Source organism: Cebidichthys violaceus, unplaced genomic scaffold, assembly GCF_023349555.1.
Source record: "Cebidichthys violaceus isolate CVI_PGR_0920_01 unplaced genomic scaffold, fCebVio1.0.p SCAF_65, whole genome shotgun sequence".
Taxonomy (NCBI): Eukaryota; Metazoa; Chordata; class Actinopteri; order Perciformes; family Stichaeidae; genus Cebidichthys; species Cebidichthys violaceus.
The window spans coordinates 730,811-750,402 of NW_027176872.1; the positions used below are offsets into that span (position 1 = coordinate 730,811).

The 19,592-nt window shown below is 42.0% G+C and overlaps 1 protein-coding gene across 1 annotated transcript in view; it reads right to left on the bottom strand.

The window, feature by feature from the left end:
• The window catches only part of LOC137890479 (IgGFc-binding protein-like), a 36,329-nt gene that overhangs the window by 8,650 nt on the left and 8,087 nt on the right, over positions 1–19,592 (bottom strand). Inside the window, exons 5-26 of the mRNA XM_068734566.1 lie at positions 18,250–18,701; positions 17,746–17,909; positions 15,757–15,933; positions 14,928–15,153; positions 13,681–13,926; positions 13,441–13,542; positions 12,666–12,813; positions 11,692–11,812; positions 11,208–11,540; positions 9,903–10,074; positions 9,389–9,486; positions 8,853–8,983; positions 8,485–8,654; positions 7,716–7,930; positions 7,395–7,589; positions 5,712–5,900; positions 5,036–5,475; positions 3,779–3,897; positions 2,867–3,063; positions 2,321–2,459; positions 1,209–1,391; positions 90–235 (exon numbers count right to left, since the gene is read on the bottom strand). Of these exons, the coding sequence (XP_068590667.1) occupies positions 90–235; positions 1,209–1,391; positions 2,321–2,459; positions 2,867–3,063; positions 3,779–3,897; positions 5,036–5,475; positions 5,712–5,900; positions 7,395–7,589; positions 7,716–7,930; positions 8,485–8,654; positions 8,853–8,983; positions 9,389–9,486; positions 9,903–10,074; positions 11,208–11,540; positions 11,692–11,812; positions 12,666–12,813; positions 13,441–13,542; positions 13,681–13,926; positions 14,928–15,153; positions 15,757–15,933; positions 17,746–17,909; positions 18,250–18,701 (4,363 nt within the window). The remainder of the gene's footprint in view (positions 1–89; positions 236–1,208; positions 1,392–2,320; positions 2,460–2,866; positions 3,064–3,778; positions 3,898–5,035; positions 5,476–5,711; positions 5,901–7,394; positions 7,590–7,715; positions 7,931–8,484; positions 8,655–8,852; positions 8,984–9,388; positions 9,487–9,902; positions 10,075–11,207; positions 11,541–11,691; positions 11,813–12,665; positions 12,814–13,440; positions 13,543–13,680; positions 13,927–14,927; positions 15,154–15,756; positions 15,934–17,745; positions 17,910–18,249; positions 18,702–19,592) is intronic.

A 19,592-nucleotide genomic window follows, 5' to 3' on the forward strand; every position in this document is an offset into this window, starting at 1 on the left:
TTGAATCCGATTGATTTCCAGTGTAACTAAGAATTGTGCATGAAAGGTTGGTGGTTTTGACACAGCCCATGTATTGAAGTAAGACCCACCAATATGAAGCCTCTGTCGGTGGTGGGAAGGGTTATCTGGTGGCCCAACATCTCCACAGTGGCTGAACGCACAAAGGAGCCGTCAGGGTTCCCACGGAGCTCATTCTTGGTGATCACAGTTACTTCTGGCAGGGAGGGGTCAAGACCTGAGAAAGTCAGAATAATTCATGTTAACTCGAGCAAGACAGTGTGTCAACTTTACAACAACTGCTTAATGTGATATGCAGTCTTTTAGTTCACAAAGATTGGCTGGTTGATTGGAAGTATTCTATCAGCATCCCTTCCATCTTGACGTCAAAAAACTGCTACCTTAACAGAGAAATGGACATTTCTGTAACAGGCAATCAAATGGTGCTCGTGCAATTCCTGTTTCCAGTGAATGCATCATATAAATCTCTGCTATAACAAATGACGGTCGCTGAAGCTTCACTTCTAACGTTGGGTTTTCTTTGGCCAATCTAAAAACAATTTGTTAAGTAGCCTAGTAGTTAACAAAAAGTGTAAAAGTGAATTATTCATATGTGTTTGTGTGTGTGTAGTAGCCCATTCAAGGCAACACAATGGGGCAATAGTAAAATCAAGCAATGATGAATGTTCATTTTGTTGTTAATGTAATTTGAATGCAAAAACCCTGTGAAATTACGCATAGCTGGTGCACTGGGCTGCAGGTAGGGGTGTCACTTTATACGTGTATTGACGATAACCGGGACATTTGAAGCTACAATGGGGAACTTTCTTTTTGTGTTGATTTTGGCGGTCCCTGTGGACAAAAGGGGTAGTGTCTCAGAGCGCCAGAGTCCCTTTAGAAAACTTCTCATTTCTCAGTGGATCCTAGAGGCGACGTCAACATCGAAGCTAAAAAGGATCAAGTGTTTGTAATGATGAGGCCCTTTCATTTCCTTTAAAATGAATAAGTTGCAAATGACGTACATACTGTATATACTGAGGTTCTGGAATACAATGTATTGAGATATGTCTGGCAACTCCCTCCTCGCAAGACGCTCTGCATTATTTTGACCACAGAGTTGTATTTCATTGTTACTTAAGAAAACTGTGGTGCTGTGTGAACTCCGAGCAGAGCAAACAAATAGATATCTCTGTGTTAAGGTAACTGCAAACCTGTGGTGTTGACGAGGACGTAGGTGCAGGTTCCCTGGAACGAGTAGCTGAAGTCGTCAAACGATTTGTAGTGCGGGTCGCCGGTAGCCCAGCATAAGGCCTTGGAATCAGGAACACACACTCCTTGGCCCTCTGACACCTCACAGTGCTCCTTCACCCTGCACTTAACTTCCGCACAAGGGTCTGGAACACATACAGTATCAGCATTAATCAATTATTACTAGTTGAGAGAAGTATTGGTTATACATTTGAACATACATGGGTGAACAAAACAAAAAGGTCTTGGCTCTTGGAAGATATAAAAAAAAAAAAAAAAAACTTTTTGTTTCTGTAGAATCTAAAAGTTTGCACTGTTATCTCCATTTGAATGACTCATCAAATGTTGTCTCTCTCAACGGCAGCAGGCTTTTCACCATGCTTTTGTTCCAATTGAAATATGTGAGCATCGCACTACTTCCCACAGTGGCATTGAACATTCCCATGAAACATAAATTGCTAAAGCAGAACAGTTACAAATGAAAGTAGGTGGCTGGGTTGGTCGTGGATTTTTATTTTAAAGAGTAACTTAAATTGACTGTTCAACCCAGAATCAAAACTACATATTTTTCCTCTTACCTGTAGTGCTATTTTTCAATCTAGATTGTTTTGGTGTGAGTTGACTAGTTTTGGAGAAATCAGCCATAGAGATGTCTGCTTTCTCTCCTGTAATGGGGCGACGTGGCATTCGGCTTGTGGTGTTCAAAGCACCCAAAAAATACAATGGAAAAAGTCAACAGCAATGTCGCTTTCCAGAAATCATGACTGTGAGTAACCGAGTCATGGTTTCTGGAAAGATAATTTCTCTTGGCTTGTGGTGAGCATTACAAGTTAAAAGAACAAATCCATTATATTGGAGAGAAGGCAGACATCTCTTCTGCAGTTAACTCCAACTGCAGAAGAGATTAAAAATCTGAAATCTGTGGAAAGCAACAGATTTCAGATTTTTAATCTCTTTTTTTTTTTTTTTTGTCAGAACATTTAATAAATATTGATTGCTGTCGGACAAAATGGTTTTTGAAGATGATTGCCAACCCTAGCTTTAAAAGATCCCAGTCACTCAGCAAGTATTTTACCTGTAGAGTAGCAGCCAACGGTTCCATCCCTGTTGCGACACTCCTCATCCTCTTTGCAGCTTGTGGAGTTGCAGCTGAATTGTCCAGACTGGCAGACACAGCGCTTCGAACAGTCCTCCAGTAATACTGATTTACCGGTCTGAAAAGAGTCACTTATGCATTAGATAGAATAGATGGCCACTGGTATGCTTAACATAGAAGATCCTATTAAGATAAACGTGCATATCAATAATGTATCATATTAACCCGGGATCATTGGACCTTGTTTTTCTGTAGTAGTGTTACTTGCTTTCATAATGCATAACCCTGTTCACCTCACCTCATGTCACTGACACACGGTAATAATGGTGAGCTGTGTAGAACATTTCATTTGAAATATTAATTTTAACCACCCAAATATTTGACCCACACCCAGCTATGTGGTGGAATCACTGAATTCAGGAGCACTGTTGGCCAGGACTAACAACAGACTAGATATTAGTAAGCTACCATATTGTGCTGAATAAGCGTTACGATGAAGAAGCTGACGTGGACGACGGTGATTACCCCGTAATATTGTCCATCCACCACGCAGCCACATTCCTCTACTGGAACACAGCGGACTCCATCGGACATGAGGTCGTCGTCACACTGGCAGCCCTCCTGGCACACTGGGCAGGGCTCGGACTCCTGCAGAGAGAAGCAGGTGGAGGAGCAGGAAGAGGTGCACAGCTCATAGTGACTTCCTGCTGGACACTTCACAGCTGCAAGAAGAAGAAAAAAACATGGTTTGTTAGGATTTCTGTTGCCTAAAATTCATGAATTGTAGCAGAGTTCCGGTTTTTAATAATCCGCAAGTTGAAGGTTGTAATTTGGCACATTTAGTCAGATGGCATTGTATTAGTAGATTTGATAAATAGATTAGATTAGAAGTTAGATTAGCAGATGAAACACGTCACAGGCAAGCCGGCCTCCCACATTTTCCTAGTGCTTTCAACGCCATCCAGCCCTGCCCCTTTCTAATGGGAAAGCTTCTCATGATTCAACTGCACCCTGACACTGCTTCCTGGACCACGGACTACCTCACTGGCCGGCCACAGTATCAGAGTGCATGGCTGTGCCTCCAAGGTGGAGATAAGCAACACCGAAGCATCTCAAGTGTACTGGCCCCTCTCCTCTTCACAATCTACACTTCTGACTTCCACTTTAAAAATAAACTAGTTGTACTCCTTAAACCGTTCTTGACGGAGTGTTTATGTATTAAAGACACAGAGTGACAAGAAGAAGACAGAAAACACAACATGACAAGATAACAAATTAACAAAAGAAAACACATATCACAAAGTATTTCATCCAATATTGTTGTACTTTGCATCTCATGTCCACCATGCGATGCAGCATGGGAGAATAAACACATGCAAACAATAAGATAAGTCACATTTAGGAACAGCGAGCATCAGCCAATCAGATCAGACTTACGACAGAAAGTGTCGCTCCTCCATTCGCTTATCTTGGTGCCAGCAAGTTGACAAGCGGTGACATAATTCTGGATGTGACGACACAGGATGTCCGCGCCCCCTTTGTCTGTGGACATCTCCCTGGAAACAAACTTTCATTTAATTACAGAAAACAACAGAAACGGTCGTATCACAGATCTTCTTTTTGGTGAAAGACAATTCTGATTTTGGATCTTATTTTTGCAGTTTTGTCTCCCATTTCTATCATAATAATAACCCTAACCACTACGATTCTCGGAGGGGTCAAGAAATAAAGGTCAAAAGTCATATGATCAGACAGCAAATATCTTACCCAGACTAACTAAACCACTTTGATAGCAGGTAAAAGTCAGTGCGCCTGAAATGTTGTTAATAATCCCATATAGGAAAACAGTGTGGTACAGAAATGTATGGAATTGTTGAGAATTCAATAATTCTTGGTGGCCTGGCCCGCTGATTGAGTGTCAGGCCGATGTTAAGAATGCAATATGAAATGTGCAAATATAAGCAAAAACAACACTGGTTGTTACGGTCCTGCAGTAAAAAAGGGCTAAGGACATCATGCTGAGTCACAGTAACGTCAAGCTGGAAACACAGTTGAGACTTTTACACATCGGGGACGAGGAAAAGAAACAACACGAAAATGTTGCATCAAAACTGTTCATATCAGCAAATTTCATTTTGATTTCTTACAGGCAAAGGACCAACTACCAGGCTCAGAGTAGCGTCTCGCAGTCTGTCTGAGCTAAATTGTTGTATAACCGTATGTTACTCTAGGCTATTTTATTGAGGTTTCTTTTAGCGAAAAAAGCTCGGAGGGAATTTTAGTTCCCCCTGGGAAACAGTTGTATGTGTCGAGGGCTTTTATTGTGAAAGGTATAGAAGGAGCTGGTCTGCGTTGCCTGAAACTGACTTTGATCAAGTTTTATGGGAGATGTAAAGTTTACCGTCTTGTTTTGAATTACGGAGCCTCTGTGTTGTTGTACACTATAGTGTATGTTTTGGATGTGTCAGTACCACACAACGTGATTGGTTGATGCCTTTATTTGCAGTGGGAAAGCTCAGAAAAAAACCTTGCTCTGGAAGAAAATGGCCACTTTTTCGTCGCATAATATTTGTGCCCTGTGTGAAAAACTAAAACAAAAAATTATATTGAAGTGAATTAATCGCATGAAAAAATGCCCCTGGTGTGTAATGCCCTTGTAATGTGTACACTCTGACATAAGAGATATTTCCTTGCCTGACACAAGCATCGTAATCGGGGGTTGGCTTCACTGTTGCGTGGCAACCTGCAAATGGGCCCTGCTGGGCTTTGATGATGTTACAGGCCTTTTCAGCTTCTGGGCGCTTCTGTTCATCTGGCCCAGGGCAGGAAGCGGCACCACAGCCCGTGTCACAAATAGTGTTGTCCGTCGTTACGACCCAGGCTGCTGATGTGTCTGCTGGCTTCTTGCCTGCTGTTAATGTCAGGTCGTCAGTCGGCTCACCGTTATAGTTGCCGCAGAGACCACGTGGCAAGCCGCCATAGGTGGACGGGATTTGTAGGAACACTCCCGCAACACTGTCGTAAGTCAGCTTCAGATCAAAGTCAGTTTCAATGATGATGTTGATGCCATTTTGATGTGCTCGCACTTGTCCGTCAGCCAGTGACACAGGAAGGGAGACTCTGACGTCATCGACCTGAGACATCGGGGGTACAAATTATTTCATCACATTAGCTCTGTCCCACTTCAGGAGATACTACATCCTTAGAAAGATCTACATTTCAACCAAATGGACTATAAAATGAATGAGACTTAGCTATGTTTCCATTAAGGCCAGAACATTGTGTTCACAAAGTTACCAGATGAGGTTGAGACAAGTGTAGTACCATGGCATATTGCTGGACAGTGTGTTCTAATACTGGTCAGTCATACCTTGATTTCCCAAACAACCCCGGTCTCCATAGTGATTTCCATGTCGTAAACCTTGAGCTCCAAACTGCGGGAGACTTCGCCATCCTTACTGGTTTGCTGCCGTACAAACACAGAGAAGGCTTCCATCCCTCCTTCCTGCTCCTGCACTTCTGCCAAGTTGAACAAACAGTTTCCCCACAGAGGATAAGCCTAGAGGATGAAACAGAAGATATTCAAGGTTATGTCAGAACTTGCACAGTGATTGTCGACGCTATGAGAGCGGTGAGAGTGAATCAAAAAGGCAAAGTTTAGGGTCAGACAGCTAAACAGTGAGCTGAAAGTCAGTAGAAAGGAGAGAGGTCAACAGGAAGTTCAAAACCCATATGTCAAGGAACGCTTCCTATTAGTAAACATATGTTAGCTGGGCATAACATATCAGTTAAGCTACATGTTGCGTCAAAACTCAGTTTCTTTAAGTCGAAGTACAATTGGATGTGTCTCTGTGTCTTTCTGCTCCTCAGGTAAACCATAAAGGTTGGGTCATAAAACCATGTAGTCAAGATTGACCCCGAGTCTTATCTGACACTGTCCAGACACATGGTAAATTGAGAGTTCAACCATTAAGTGACCTATCGGTTCCTGAGAGCAGTCTCTGGACATAGTTTATTAGTTCAGATTGTGTCATTGACATTTCCGTTTTATAATCTGTCTGTGGATGTTCGCGACACCTTTCACATTGGCATTTGATACATTGCTGTAAAAACATTGACATACTTACACCTGCAGTTATTGGGGTTGCCACTTGATTAAAATCGAATACTCTAATAATGCAACGTATCCTCATATGACAATTTGAAAGTTATTTTTCGTTCTTCGAGTGTATGAATGTTCAGCAACTCGAGCAATCAATGCAAAACCTGTTTAGGCTACAAAACTACTTGGTTATGGTTTAGGGAAAGATTATGGTTTGTGTTTAAATAAGTATGTTTGTTATGTAAAATAACTAAGTTTGTTTCATAACTTATGTATTAGTTACGTCTTTAAGTTGTTTGAAAAAAGTAGGGTAAAATAAGTCATCGTGGACTTGGTTTCACATGGGACACCATCAGTGGTCTCATTGGTGAACATCCTGAGATTGTTTGACCTGCCCACCCCTCCAATCTTCCCATCTGCGGACTTTGTCACTCTTTATTCTTCGGCAGCCCTGTACATTCTTGCTCATGATTACATGGTTTGTGTATGAATTACAGTGCATTACTTTTTGTAAGTATAAGTACGAACAGTGAATGAGATCAGCCTAAATACTGATATATATATATCTGCAATAAGCTTATATCAGCTGATATATTCAGATTGTTTTTAAAACAAAATTTCCCATATGTGTTTTAAAATGATGTTGTACACTTTTCTTGTAAAACAGCCAAAGGAAGTGTCGAAGACAAAACCATGACTCGTCACTGTTAGATTTGGACATATTTTTAAATATTGCATCGACGAAAAGAGTCGTCATGACATCTCTGACCAACTGTGATGATGGAGGACCGACATTAAACGTGTTAAACGTTGTCATTATTTAAATAGAAAGTAATGATAATTAAAAATATAAAAGGTTTTCTCTATAAAATCATCAATTTCAACAATAAAATATTTTTTGAAAAAGATCAAATAGATTAGACACATTGTGTAAGTGTAAATGTCCTTCACCTGTCCGTCAAAGGACCTGATGATCCTGCCCCCGCTCACAGAGCAGGAACCAACGCTCCTGGGTGAACAGGAGGCCGCGCCCCCTTTCACAACACACATCTCATTGGCTGAACAGCGGAATTTCAGATCACACTGTACTTGTCCACCGTCTGAACAAACGCAACGGGTGTCACATGACTCTTCCGGATAGAACACCTGAGAAAAAGAGCAGAGAGCCAACCAAACATATCAGCGGTAGTAACAGTGGTGGCAGAAGAAGAAGTAACGGTGTTAAAAACAGAAGCTGTGGAGCTTCGTTTGACACTGTTGCAGCTGTAGTACCTGTCCATTTTGATAATACTGTCCTTCATACTGACAGCCGCACTCTGCTAGAGGTACACACTTGTCGTGGCTCAGCATGAATCCGTCGTCACACACGCAGCCTTCTGTGCAGAGCGTGTTCTCGTCACAGTCCACTAGGGGTGTCGGGCCGCTGCAGGTCAGCTGGCAGGGGGGGGCACACATCTCGTAGTGACTGTTCGCGCCACACGATGGAGCTGGTAGAGAGACGCACAAGTCAATCAGGATGAAGTTGATGCGATTATGCTCCTCACAAACATTACAAACATGCATGGGACCTCATTGGGACTTTTGGATAACCACTCACTAACCAAGAACATTTCAGTGACATTTAGGGAAGTATGCTTGTTTGCCACCTCTCGCAGAATCAGTTAAAAAAAAATCAGCCTGCATCCAGTCCAGACTGGAAGCACGACAGGGGGTGTCGTGCTTCCAGTCTTCCAGATAATCGGATAAAATAAAGAGTTTGTCCTCTCTGACTGAAGGTCATATACATCGTCTTTCATGTCCCTTTTTACCTACAATGGCTCTAATACACTTATTTGTAGATGTACATCTACATTAAAGAGATTTGTCTTTATCAACATCAGTAGGGCCCAGAGACTGCATGCAACACCCCAAAATTCCGTATTGTGAGGTTGCCAAGTTAGTGCATAGTCTGAATTCCGAACAAGTTACTCTTGGATGGATGGAGGAGCAGTGTAGTTCTTGATTTTCACAGAGACTGTGGGTGAGTGTGTGCGTGTCTTACGACAAAGTTGTTCAGTTCTCCAGCTCCCCACTTCCGCTCCCACATCCTGACAAGAGGTGCTGAAAGCTGATAGGCTGTTGCATAGGGCGGAGGCGTGGCCTCGGTACACGCACATATCAAAAACACAGTCTTTGAGGAAGGAGGTGTGGTCCATTTTACTGTGACACTTTCTGTGTGGGCAGAGACGGAGAAGGGCACAGTCTGTATAGACACCATTTAATAAACAAAGAAATATACTGTACATGTTTAACGATCCTGGATTTTTTTCCACTGGACATTAATCATACCTGGCCTCATCTAGTTTTTCTTAAATACTAAGCATAAGTATAAATTGTTTATTGCCTAGCCCAGCAGCATGCAGTACCTACCCAAACGGTCCCAGTTTGTCGGCGATGATGCCACAGTAGGGTGGCTGTTGGTAACGTTGCATCATCACAGGCTCACACTCCGGACATTTACCACCAGGACAGTCACTAGTGCAGCCAAAGTCTCCTCCTGCCTGGTTCAAAGACATGCAACAGTGTTATTCAACAGTGTTATTAATAACAACATAAAGATACTGTTTGATATTTAGAGGATAGGCTCCCATTTTCCAAGTCTGTTTTGACAATGTCTGTCAATCTATGTGGCCGGATGTGTTTTTATGATGAGATGTCTTTCTTCTTTTATTAATTGGTAGGAATTGGTAGGCTATTAGCAAGAGGCGGTTAGATTACTGAGGAGTGACTTTGTTCTCCTTCCCAGCTGTCCACCAGATGTGCAGACACTATTGGAGCTGCTGTATTGAGCTGGAGATGGAGCTGCACACACAATGTGTACAACTGTGCCCGCTTTCTGCTTCTAACTGTTTTCACCTGTGTGTGTTTCTCAGGTCAATTGTTCTCACAAAGTTCCCCATTCTCACCTTCCAGCTGTCTCCGAAGGCGTTCACGTTTTTAGCCTGGCTGCCATCAGGTTTCAGTAAGTCATCGTCAGGTTTTCCATTGTAATTTCCACACAAGCCTGACACAGAGAAACAAGCAACAACCACAGCAGTCACAGTTAGAGCATTTAGAATAGTTAAGAGTAGGAAGCTGTCAGAGTGTACAGGTATACTTTTATTTCCAACAATCGCCACATAGCGGCCTGAGATGCACTGATAGAATACGCATGTAAATGCCTTCAGTAGGCAGTATTTAGTATGTTGACAGTTTTTGACCTGGTCCTCTTGAAGCAGGTTAACAGGTTAGCCATGCAGCATAGGTTTCCATCCTGACTCAACCCGGTTGCCATGGTGATCTACCCTGGGCTTCTTAATACAGGCCCCAGTGATTAAACTGCTGCCATAAACTGCCATAAATCGTATTTCTCCAAAGTGCTGCCGTCACATGTTGATTGCTGAAACATATTTGAGTTAACCAAACAACCCCCCAACTTACCGCCTGTAGCAGAAGAGTATGAACTGGGTAGAGTCAAGCTGACGTGGCTTTTCCAGTTGAACCTGAGCGTCAAACCAAAATATGTCCTAACAAAGCCGAAGTAGCCACGTCGGAACAAGGAGAGCTTGCTGTCTTCAGTGGAGTAAGGCAAGTTCACTGACTGACTGTTCACCTGAGGTACACATGTACAGAATAACATGTATATATATATATATATATATATATATATATATATATATATATATATATATAACAGTAGTTACATATATACAGTCTTACAGTTACAACTGGCCCTTTGAGGGCAACCATAATGCTGATGTGGCTCAGAGTGAAAATTAGTTTGACACCCCTGCTTTAGATAATATTTACAGCCCAGAAATTACTAGTTATTGATTAAGAACATGAAAATGTACATGTGCTGTGTCTGAAATTCCATATTAACATGTTGTTTACTAATCCGTCCAGAATCTTAGCATGGAAACCAATAGTATGTGATTTGCATACTACATCCAGTAAAATATTACAGAATGCCAATAATGGAAACTACACATATCCCACAATGCAATGCGGTAATGAAGAAAACGTTCGCAACAGACAACGGCGGTTGAGTGTAAGTATAAAATCTCCCTTTGCTAGGATTAATTTGAAATTAGTTCAGACCTCACAAATCATGATTTGGTTACGGGAGGTTGGCATGGGTTACCATGGTAACGCGGCTACAACTGGCAAGGAGGCTCTCTGGAAGTGATGTTATAATTACAGCTCAGTGTCCCAAAAGATACAAACTAGCTGTTTATTCACACAAAAGAATGTTGAATGTTACATACACATAGTATCTACTGCATGCTGTGCGATTTCGGAAGCACCAATGATTTTTTGTTGGGTTTGGTTGCCCATGTCAACCTATAAACCTACACCACGCCACTACTTGCTCCGTTAGCACCCTTAGCTGCTGGCTGAGCTGTTACCATGTTGAGAGCTGTGTGGAGGCAATAGATACACTCTGTGATTGTTCTTTTAAAATGTGCTTTGCTTTAGCTAACATTTACGGCGCAGAAATGACTCGTTCCAGATGAAGAACATATTAAATTCTTTTTTTGTTGGGTTCTTAGGTTGCCCCCCCCCCCCAACTCAACATGGGCACCACAGTCATGTCATCAACTACTGGCTGCTAGCTCATTGTTAAAAATTTGCAAAGTCCTGAAATTTAAAATTGTCCCATACGGCAGTAGTCTACTGTAACTACACTATAGAGGGATTGGTAAGGAAGACTAGGGATAAGTACTGTAGACAGATCAATCTTACCAGCATTTCCCCCATACTGGCCCGACTCATGCTGACGGTGATGTTACCAAATACAATGAGAGAGACGGACTTGGTGTAGGCCACAGCCTTGTTGCGGCCTCTGTTCTCATTTTGGACCAGCACTTGGAACGGCTCCAGGTCCTGGTCTGATCCCTTGGTGATTTGAGACAGGGTGTAAGAGCAAGTGCCCTGGAAATCAAACCGGCGTCCATCAAAGTTGCGGTAGTGGGGGTCTCCGGAGCCCTGGCATGTCGCGTGGGATGCTGGGTAGCAGTCCCGGACACCGCCCTTCATGGCACAGTGCTCAGTTTTCCTACAGGTGACTGGTTTGCACTTCAGCAGAATGAGATAACAGAATATCAGATCACAGTGAAAGAGACGAAAACAAGAACAGCACACAGTAATTGTGATGGCACAGGGGTCTTGAGTAACGGACACACACACACACACACACACACACACACACACACACACACACACCAACCTTGGCTTTCCCTTTATCGCATTTACACTTGGTGGTGCAGGTGTTATCACCCCAGAAAGTGGTGGCTGATGGGTAATATCTGCCCTGATACTGACATCCACAGCTATGCAGAGGAACACATCTGAAACAAACACACACAATTATTAAATAAACAGTACATACACATGAAACCTTGCCTGTGTTCTTGTCTTCTATGGCTTAGTGCTGCTAGCACACTTCACTTGATGTCCACAAATATTTCAGGTATATTTTTGCTGAAATGTTATTGTTGACATCAGGCAGGTTGTTCTCCTGAGTAGACTAACAAAAGATGTTTTATTGTGACGCATTAACACCCAGAGTCCTTGAAACGTCACATGGGCGTTATTTTCTGCACAACTTTTGCAGTTTTTAAACGTATGGTTAACGTTGTGAACAACACAAAGCACATCACAACTACTTGGTTAGGTTCAGTAAAATTACACGGTTTGACTTAAAATAAGTAAGTTTGTTAGGTTATTTAAGCTAAGTCCTGTGTTGTTAGAAATGCATTTGTGATATGTATAAAACAAACGTAATCAGGGAGAAAATACATTTCCTTCAAACTGCAATTGACAATGCAATTAAGTTGTATGTGAGCGTCATTTTTGGGAGGCCGGGGCGGTGTAACACACTCCATTTCTACAGGCTCAGAATCATGATCTCAAAACATCACTTTTTGAGCAGTAGCCTTCTGCTGGCTGGTTTCCAAAGAACTAGAAGACATTTTAGGTTATGTCAAGATCACAAAGAGCCTGTTTCTTTTGGAAAGGCTGTTTTCAGCTGTTTTGGTTAATCAATGCGTGATCATGGGACAGCAAACTCAAAACTACTCAAACCAATGAATATTGGTCTTGGTATGAATATTGAATAGCTTAACATAACCTGGCAAATTGTTGTTATTTATGCATAGAATCCACCAAATATTAAATAACTAAAGACTGTTTGTTTGTTACCTGTCTCCACTTTGCACCCATCCTTCATTACACTGGCACCCCTCCACACAGGGGGCTTTGCACAGCTTCTCGGTGTCAGGGGATGTGCAGGAGGCAGGGCAGGCGGAACCACACGCCTCATAATGGCTACCTTTGGGGCAAGAAAGGACTGGGGGGGGGGGGGTGGGGGGGGGGGTGTTGGAGATCATTGTTCTTATCAGTGAGAACCAATACTCTGTCTAAACCAATAACCCAACACCTTACAATTATTTAACAATGTCAATATGTTAGTTTAACAGATTTTCAGTGACCTGTAGTTTGTGTTTCCATAATCTAGTTTGAACATCAGCATGGCTGGAGGAGGTGGGAAAAAACATTATTATTGCGACACAAAAGCCCTTTAGGTGACCACTTAAGATTTGAAAGACCCCATTTCCTCCAACACCAACCTCAGGTAAAGAAAATATAACTTTCTGTATAGGTGTCATACTTCAATATTTTCAGATAATGTCTTGAGGTAAATATTAGATTGTCTGGTGGCTGACGGATGTAAGACAGGGGTCACCATCCTTTTTAAATCTGTGTGCCATGTTAACATTTAGATTAACATTAAGTGTATTTATGACGCCACATCAAAATTTTAATCTCCATTCCTTCTTTCATCCATATAGGCAACGTGCAGTCACTCACTCCTTTTGCTGTAGCTTTCTACTGCCACACTCCGCCAGAACCTCACTGAATGGTTCATGATAAATTATAGCACTTCAAAGGAAAAATATTTAGCTTGGCAACTTACAGCATTTGGTAACCATTCTCCAATTAGGGTCGATTTTCACTTCCTCTGACTGGCAGGCATCAGCATAACTCTTCAGGTTATCACAGAGAACCTGTTTGGCACCTGGACAAACACACAGACACATTGATATCACAGGAACTCATGACAGCATGGCTTCAAACAATTTGCATTGTCTCCAGATTTTTTATGTCATATTTTTAGTGCATTCTGCCCCGAAAACATCTTTAAATATTGGCTCACCTTTAGTGACACAGACATCGTAGACACAGTTCTCCAGGTACGTAGAGGGGTCGACCTTATTGTGGCAGGCTGAAAATGGCCCATTTGACTTTGTCAGAATCCCACAGAGATTGGGACGGCTGAAGTGGGCCTGCTGCTCTTTTGAACAAGTGGGACAGTGACCGGCACAGTTATCATTACAGAACAGATCGGACGTATCGGTCTTCCACTTCTGGATCATCTTCAGCACAGCAGAGAGACTGGAGCCTGCAAGAGAACAGAAAGCAATATGCAGAAAAGCATGTAAATAAATACAAATTTGGACTTGGACGGGTGAGTGAGCAATTTAATGACTGGCGTTCAGCCAAACTCAAAACTTTGGATCTAAATTATTTTGGCATAACTTCTTTTAAAGGTTTGCTATGTGATATTCAGAACATTAATATAACATCAAACAAAAGCGTGCTGTTAATGCATGTTAGTGCATGTTAGTGCAAATGAACTTGCCCCACTGGCTAGCTCATGGCCGGCGCTGCACTGCACTCATATGGAGGTTACAACTAATAACGCCATCAGGGAGGCATGATGTTCATTGAGTAGACTATATTCTCATTTAAATTAAAGTAAGGCGTGGCTACCTTGTGATTGACAGGTCTGCGTTGTCCAGTCTGGGAGCTGTGCGAGTTTTTATCCTTGAACTTTAACCCTTTCAGTGTGTTTCAGTTTACGAAATCTAATTGTAACATAAATACGCCTTATTTAGTGTTCAGTTGTACTCAGCCCCACCTTCTTGTGTCAATTTTGGTTGCAAAAAAACAAGATGGCGGTAACCAAAAAACAAGTTGATGCAGCGAAAAACCATGAATGACAAAAATCCAAGATGACGAGGCCAAAAACCAAGCGGTTGATGGCCAAAAACCAAGTTGGCGCATTCAAAATTCCAGATTGCGATGGCCAAAAACCAAGATTGCGACAGGCAAAATGGCAAACCTAAGGTTCCAGTCCACAAACCAATGAATGACGTCCCAGTGACTACTTCCCCTTTTTATCTACAGTCTATCATGACAGCCAGAGTCTCTTGATGCAGCTCCCTCCATCACTCCCTCCATGCTACCTGGCACTGTTCACCAATTCAACACTTTTCGGAAGAAAGTGTACTTTCCACCTCTATTAGATATTGGCAATTACATTTCGGCCACATTAGGCAATTCTTTGCACCCAACCATCTCGCCTCCTACAGTTTTATCCTTTTATGTCCCCGTCCTCACCTTTTGGTTCAGGCAGGTCATCGCTCCTGTCTCCATTGTAGTTTCCACAGAGGCCTCCGAGGTGTTGATAGTAGGAAGATGGCACTGTGATGTATAGCCTCATGTTCCAGTCATTTTTTACAGTCAGGCCAAAGTCAGTGGTGAGTACAGCGTAGATTCCACTCTGCTTTACAGAGACCTTGCCGTCCAACAAACTGACAGGCAAGTACTGAAGTTCTCCATTCACCTGAAGGTAATAACAAAACACTGATTAGAACAAACTGTCTGTAACACTGCATATGCACAAAGTTGAAAAGAGAAGAGAAGGCAGACATCACTAGGGCCAATATCTTCAAAACTAGCAAACTCGCATGAAAAGTATCTAGATTGATAAATACATAAATAGCATTACAAGTAAGAGTAACAATATGTATTTTTAATTTTGGGGTGAACTGTCCCCAAAACAAGTAAAGGATTGTGTAGCAAATGAAACAGAGGCTAGTTCGGAGGGTGGCTGGACTTCAGCTCTCTGTAGAATCCCATTGACTTTGTGTGTTTAAAATTGCAATAAGAAATTATTATTAAAACAAAAGCATTTAGTTTGAGCTGTTCCCTTTTCATTATCTAAAATTTCTTGAGCCAGATGTTCTAAAATGCTGATGAAAGTCTTTTGCTGACTGAGCAGAACTCTACTAATGAACTTACCCTTAAACGTGAAAAATCTGACTAATAAGGTTGTTTTGTATGAATATGTAGTATAGTTTGTTACTCTCATGAAGATTGCCTTAATATTTGAACATTGATTATTACATTCACTGCTTGTTACAGTAGATGCCAGCAGATCTGTTACCTGTACTTGTCCTCTTTGACTGCCGATGATAATGGTCTGCTCGTGAACACTGACAGTTACGGTCCTCACGTATGAAACTCGACGGTTACCTCGGTGGTTGTTCGTGGTCGTCACAGTGAAAGGCAGAAGGTCAGATGCCGTCTTTGCAACTGTTGTCATAATGTAAGTGCAGGTACCCTGAAAGAAAAGATGAATGTGATTGGCCAACTGAAGCAAAGTCTAATTATAAAAAATATTGGCACTCCATATCACAAAGAAAAAAGGGCGACTTTTTAAAAAACAAAACCTGATGTAGTGCCGATTAAAGGCAATTTGCTCTATGCAGTAACAGCAATCTTGAAGGTTCTTTGAATGTCACACGGTTTAAAAAAGGCTCCACACGGTATAATGTAAGTTTTGAGGCATGTCCGATTAGGCAATGTATCGCTATGACATGACATTAAAGTCCGGTTCCTAAATCGTGCCAATGCAATGATGATACATTCTTTAAATTTTCCAACTGGTATGGTTTGCGTTCACAAAGGCAAAACTCAAACAGTTCAGAAATTCTTAACAAATGTCATGTGATGGAGATGTCTTCTCCTGGTATGGCTCAACAGTTGCCTTGATGTGTGTGATGTGCTTTCCTACGTTGTGACAGGGGTTTGTGGTTGAAGCAAAGATGTTACATTCTACCCATTTAGCGCTTAGCTTGTTAGCTAGCTTGCTAATTCCACCATGCTTTTGTGCTACGCAGGTTACAGAAAATGAGCTGTTTGGTGGCCAGCGGCAGGGATCCCTCTAAATGAGTTGCTTCACTACCATCGAAGTAGTCTCCTAGCAGTGGAGAGTGAGGCAGCGGGACCTCGGGGATGCGCTAGTTAGCGAACTATTGTCTCATCTGTGGTCTGAGAAACAGTATATTCATCACATTCAGTTAGTAAACAGTGTTGGGCACTGTAATATTATTCCCAAGTAACGAGTAGTGTAAGACATTACAATTTACAAAAAAGATATTGTATTACAGTTATTGATTTAAGTAATGTCGCGTTACCAGAACTAATTATTTTTTTTGTGCAAGGTATGCTTATGTTATGATGACGTGAACGCGTGACAGGTCAGTATGTTATTACACTTCCTGACTAACTTCCACAAAAGTGGTAGCACAGACGAAAATAGGCTACTAGTTCAGCAGTCACCAAAACAGGAAAAGGAAAACCTTTTTATCCAAGGTAATGACATTAATAATAAATAAATGGTATGCTTGCTGTGATTGGTTAACATGGTATTCGCAGCGGATATTCAGAGTTCACTTTGACAGGGGTCCATGACCACCCGCCGAGGCGGACCAGAGAGTGGTTGTTTGTTCCGCACCAGAGTTTGAGTCTGTCGTTCACACCAATCTAAAAAAAACGCACCAAAGTGGTAAACGCTCCGGGGTTTGGTTCAACGTTGACTAAACAAGGCTGGTGTGAACGCGGCCTTAATCTCATAATCATTCTCATAATCACCTGAAAATTAAGCTAAGAAAAGCTTTGAGCATAATGTTGGCACAGATGTATGTGTGTGCATACAAAAACTGCACCACAGATATACATATACACGGTGATGTGTATTGTGGCGTCGGCCATCGTATTGTTCATAATTTCATGCCGTACTACAACTGGTTGGTTTCTAGGTGTGGTGTGTGCTTTAGCAGCACTCCCATCTACCGGCCTATAAATCAGCTCACTGTACATGTCATATTGTCCTACTCCTACATGACACTTTAGAAGCCTAATTCAGTTGTGCTTTTGTTTGCTAGTTAAGGAACATTGCTTCTACAGCGGCGTTTTCAAAGATGAGTTACGCCACATTTTATGTGGATGCTCCTCGTTGAAGTTCGGTTTATGAGAGTTGGTCTCTGTCCAGTGTGTCCCTGTCGGCCTCAATAGAATGTAACAAGTTAAAATAGAGATATACTCTATAGTGAATAGCTGGTGATGATTGGTAAAGCCGTCCCAACCCTACCTGGAAGTCATAGCGTCGGCCATCAAATGTCAGGTAGTGGGGGTCACCGACTGCACGGCAGGTTGCCGTAGAAACATGGACGCATTCTCCTTTCACACACCGTTCCTTCACACGACATTTCACCTGTTCACAGGGATCCGTGGGAGGTGGAGGAGGGAGGGTGTCTGTAGGAAATACAAACACCTCATATAGAAATACATGCAACACCAAAGCAGATATGTGTTATTGTGTCATCATTAAATGTATTACTATATCTTTTCACTTTCAGCCATAAATAAACTGTACGGAAGAATATTAGTTCAACATGTGAAAAGTGTATTTGATTTCTGAGTTTAGTTTTTAGTCTTCTTTGAACTCAGAATTCTAACTTTATTCTCTGAATTCTGACTTTAAACACTTAAGTCCAAACAAAATGTCAATGTGGTCCTATACTTCTTCCGTTTTATGCGTGCGTGTGTGTGTGTGTGTGTGTGTGTGTGTGTAAAGAGATCTAAATGTGTGTACCTTCAGAACAAACTCCAGCAATGCCATATCCATGCCTTATACTACCACCGTAGGCGTAGACTGCCATACGGGCGTCCCCTTCCACAGTCACATGACTCTGCGTTGTCCCCACTGGAAAGTTGGACCAGACCCACTGCTTATCCGACAGGAGCCTGCTCCACTTAGGTGAGTGGCACTGTCCCTTCTTCACACACACCTTCACACTGCCGGCCCCCTCCGTCTCTGACAGAATAGCAATAGTGCTTTGAAGTCCATCCATTGTCTCCACAGCCCAATTGGTGGCAAGCTTGGAAGTAGGGGTCAGCGTTATTAGAAAAGGGTCATATGGTCTGTTGTTGCTGATAAGCAGCACCATAACTTTCTTGTTGCTCTTGACAACCAGTGGCTGTTTTGAGGGCAGTCTGAGGATGGCGAGCCCAGCTGTCCTCAGCTTCTTCAGCCTCCTCAGCCTCCTTTTGGTGGAGATATGTTTACTTCGTTAGATAAGTGTAGTTCAAGTTTTGAACCGAGGAAAAACATTTATAACATATTGATATGCCTCTTATAATATAGCCAGTACAAGATGGAACATATTAAATAATTGACCCTTTGCTAAGCCAGGCCCTGCACTGCCGCTCCGTCAAGCTGTCAGAGCTACCATGGAGCCCACACTGTCACTAACTGCACTCACTGACAGGGCCAGAATGTCCATCGGGAGCAGTGGGAGAACTCCCGATGGCCTGGCTTGAGTTGATTCTATATTTTAAAAAATAATAATAATAAATATATATATATATATATATATATATATATATATTGCAACACTTAATCAAGCTCTGTAATGGTACACTATGATTGGCCAGTATGCTTTCAAGGGGACAGGACTTAAGGAAGGGTCATTTGTTTGACAAATATTAAAGGTCCACTTACTGGAAATTTTGCTGTGACCTTCATCAGTGGATGAAGTTTGCTCAGTTGTCATGGAGTTGACCCAACTATGGCATTTTGATCCTGTGATAATAGGTGGTCAAATATGTGCTGACCAAACCACAGACAATTTTAAGATGAAGTGATTAACAACTGAACTATCTTCATGAGAACTGAGAGACTCCATCCACCCATGAAAAGACAATAACAAGAAAAGACGCTGTAATTTTTCTTTTTTTAAAGCCCACCAAACCCCCAAAAAAGGATTCTAACACGTTTTTTTCCCAGTTTGAATGAAATAATTGAATGATAGCATGATACACAGACAAAACAGACAAAACGAAAGCTAAAAACCGTCACCATTTTGGCAACACATAGGCCTACAAGCAATTGTGTTTTAAGGGACAGGTATGTTCTTCTGAATTCTGTGTCTGTTT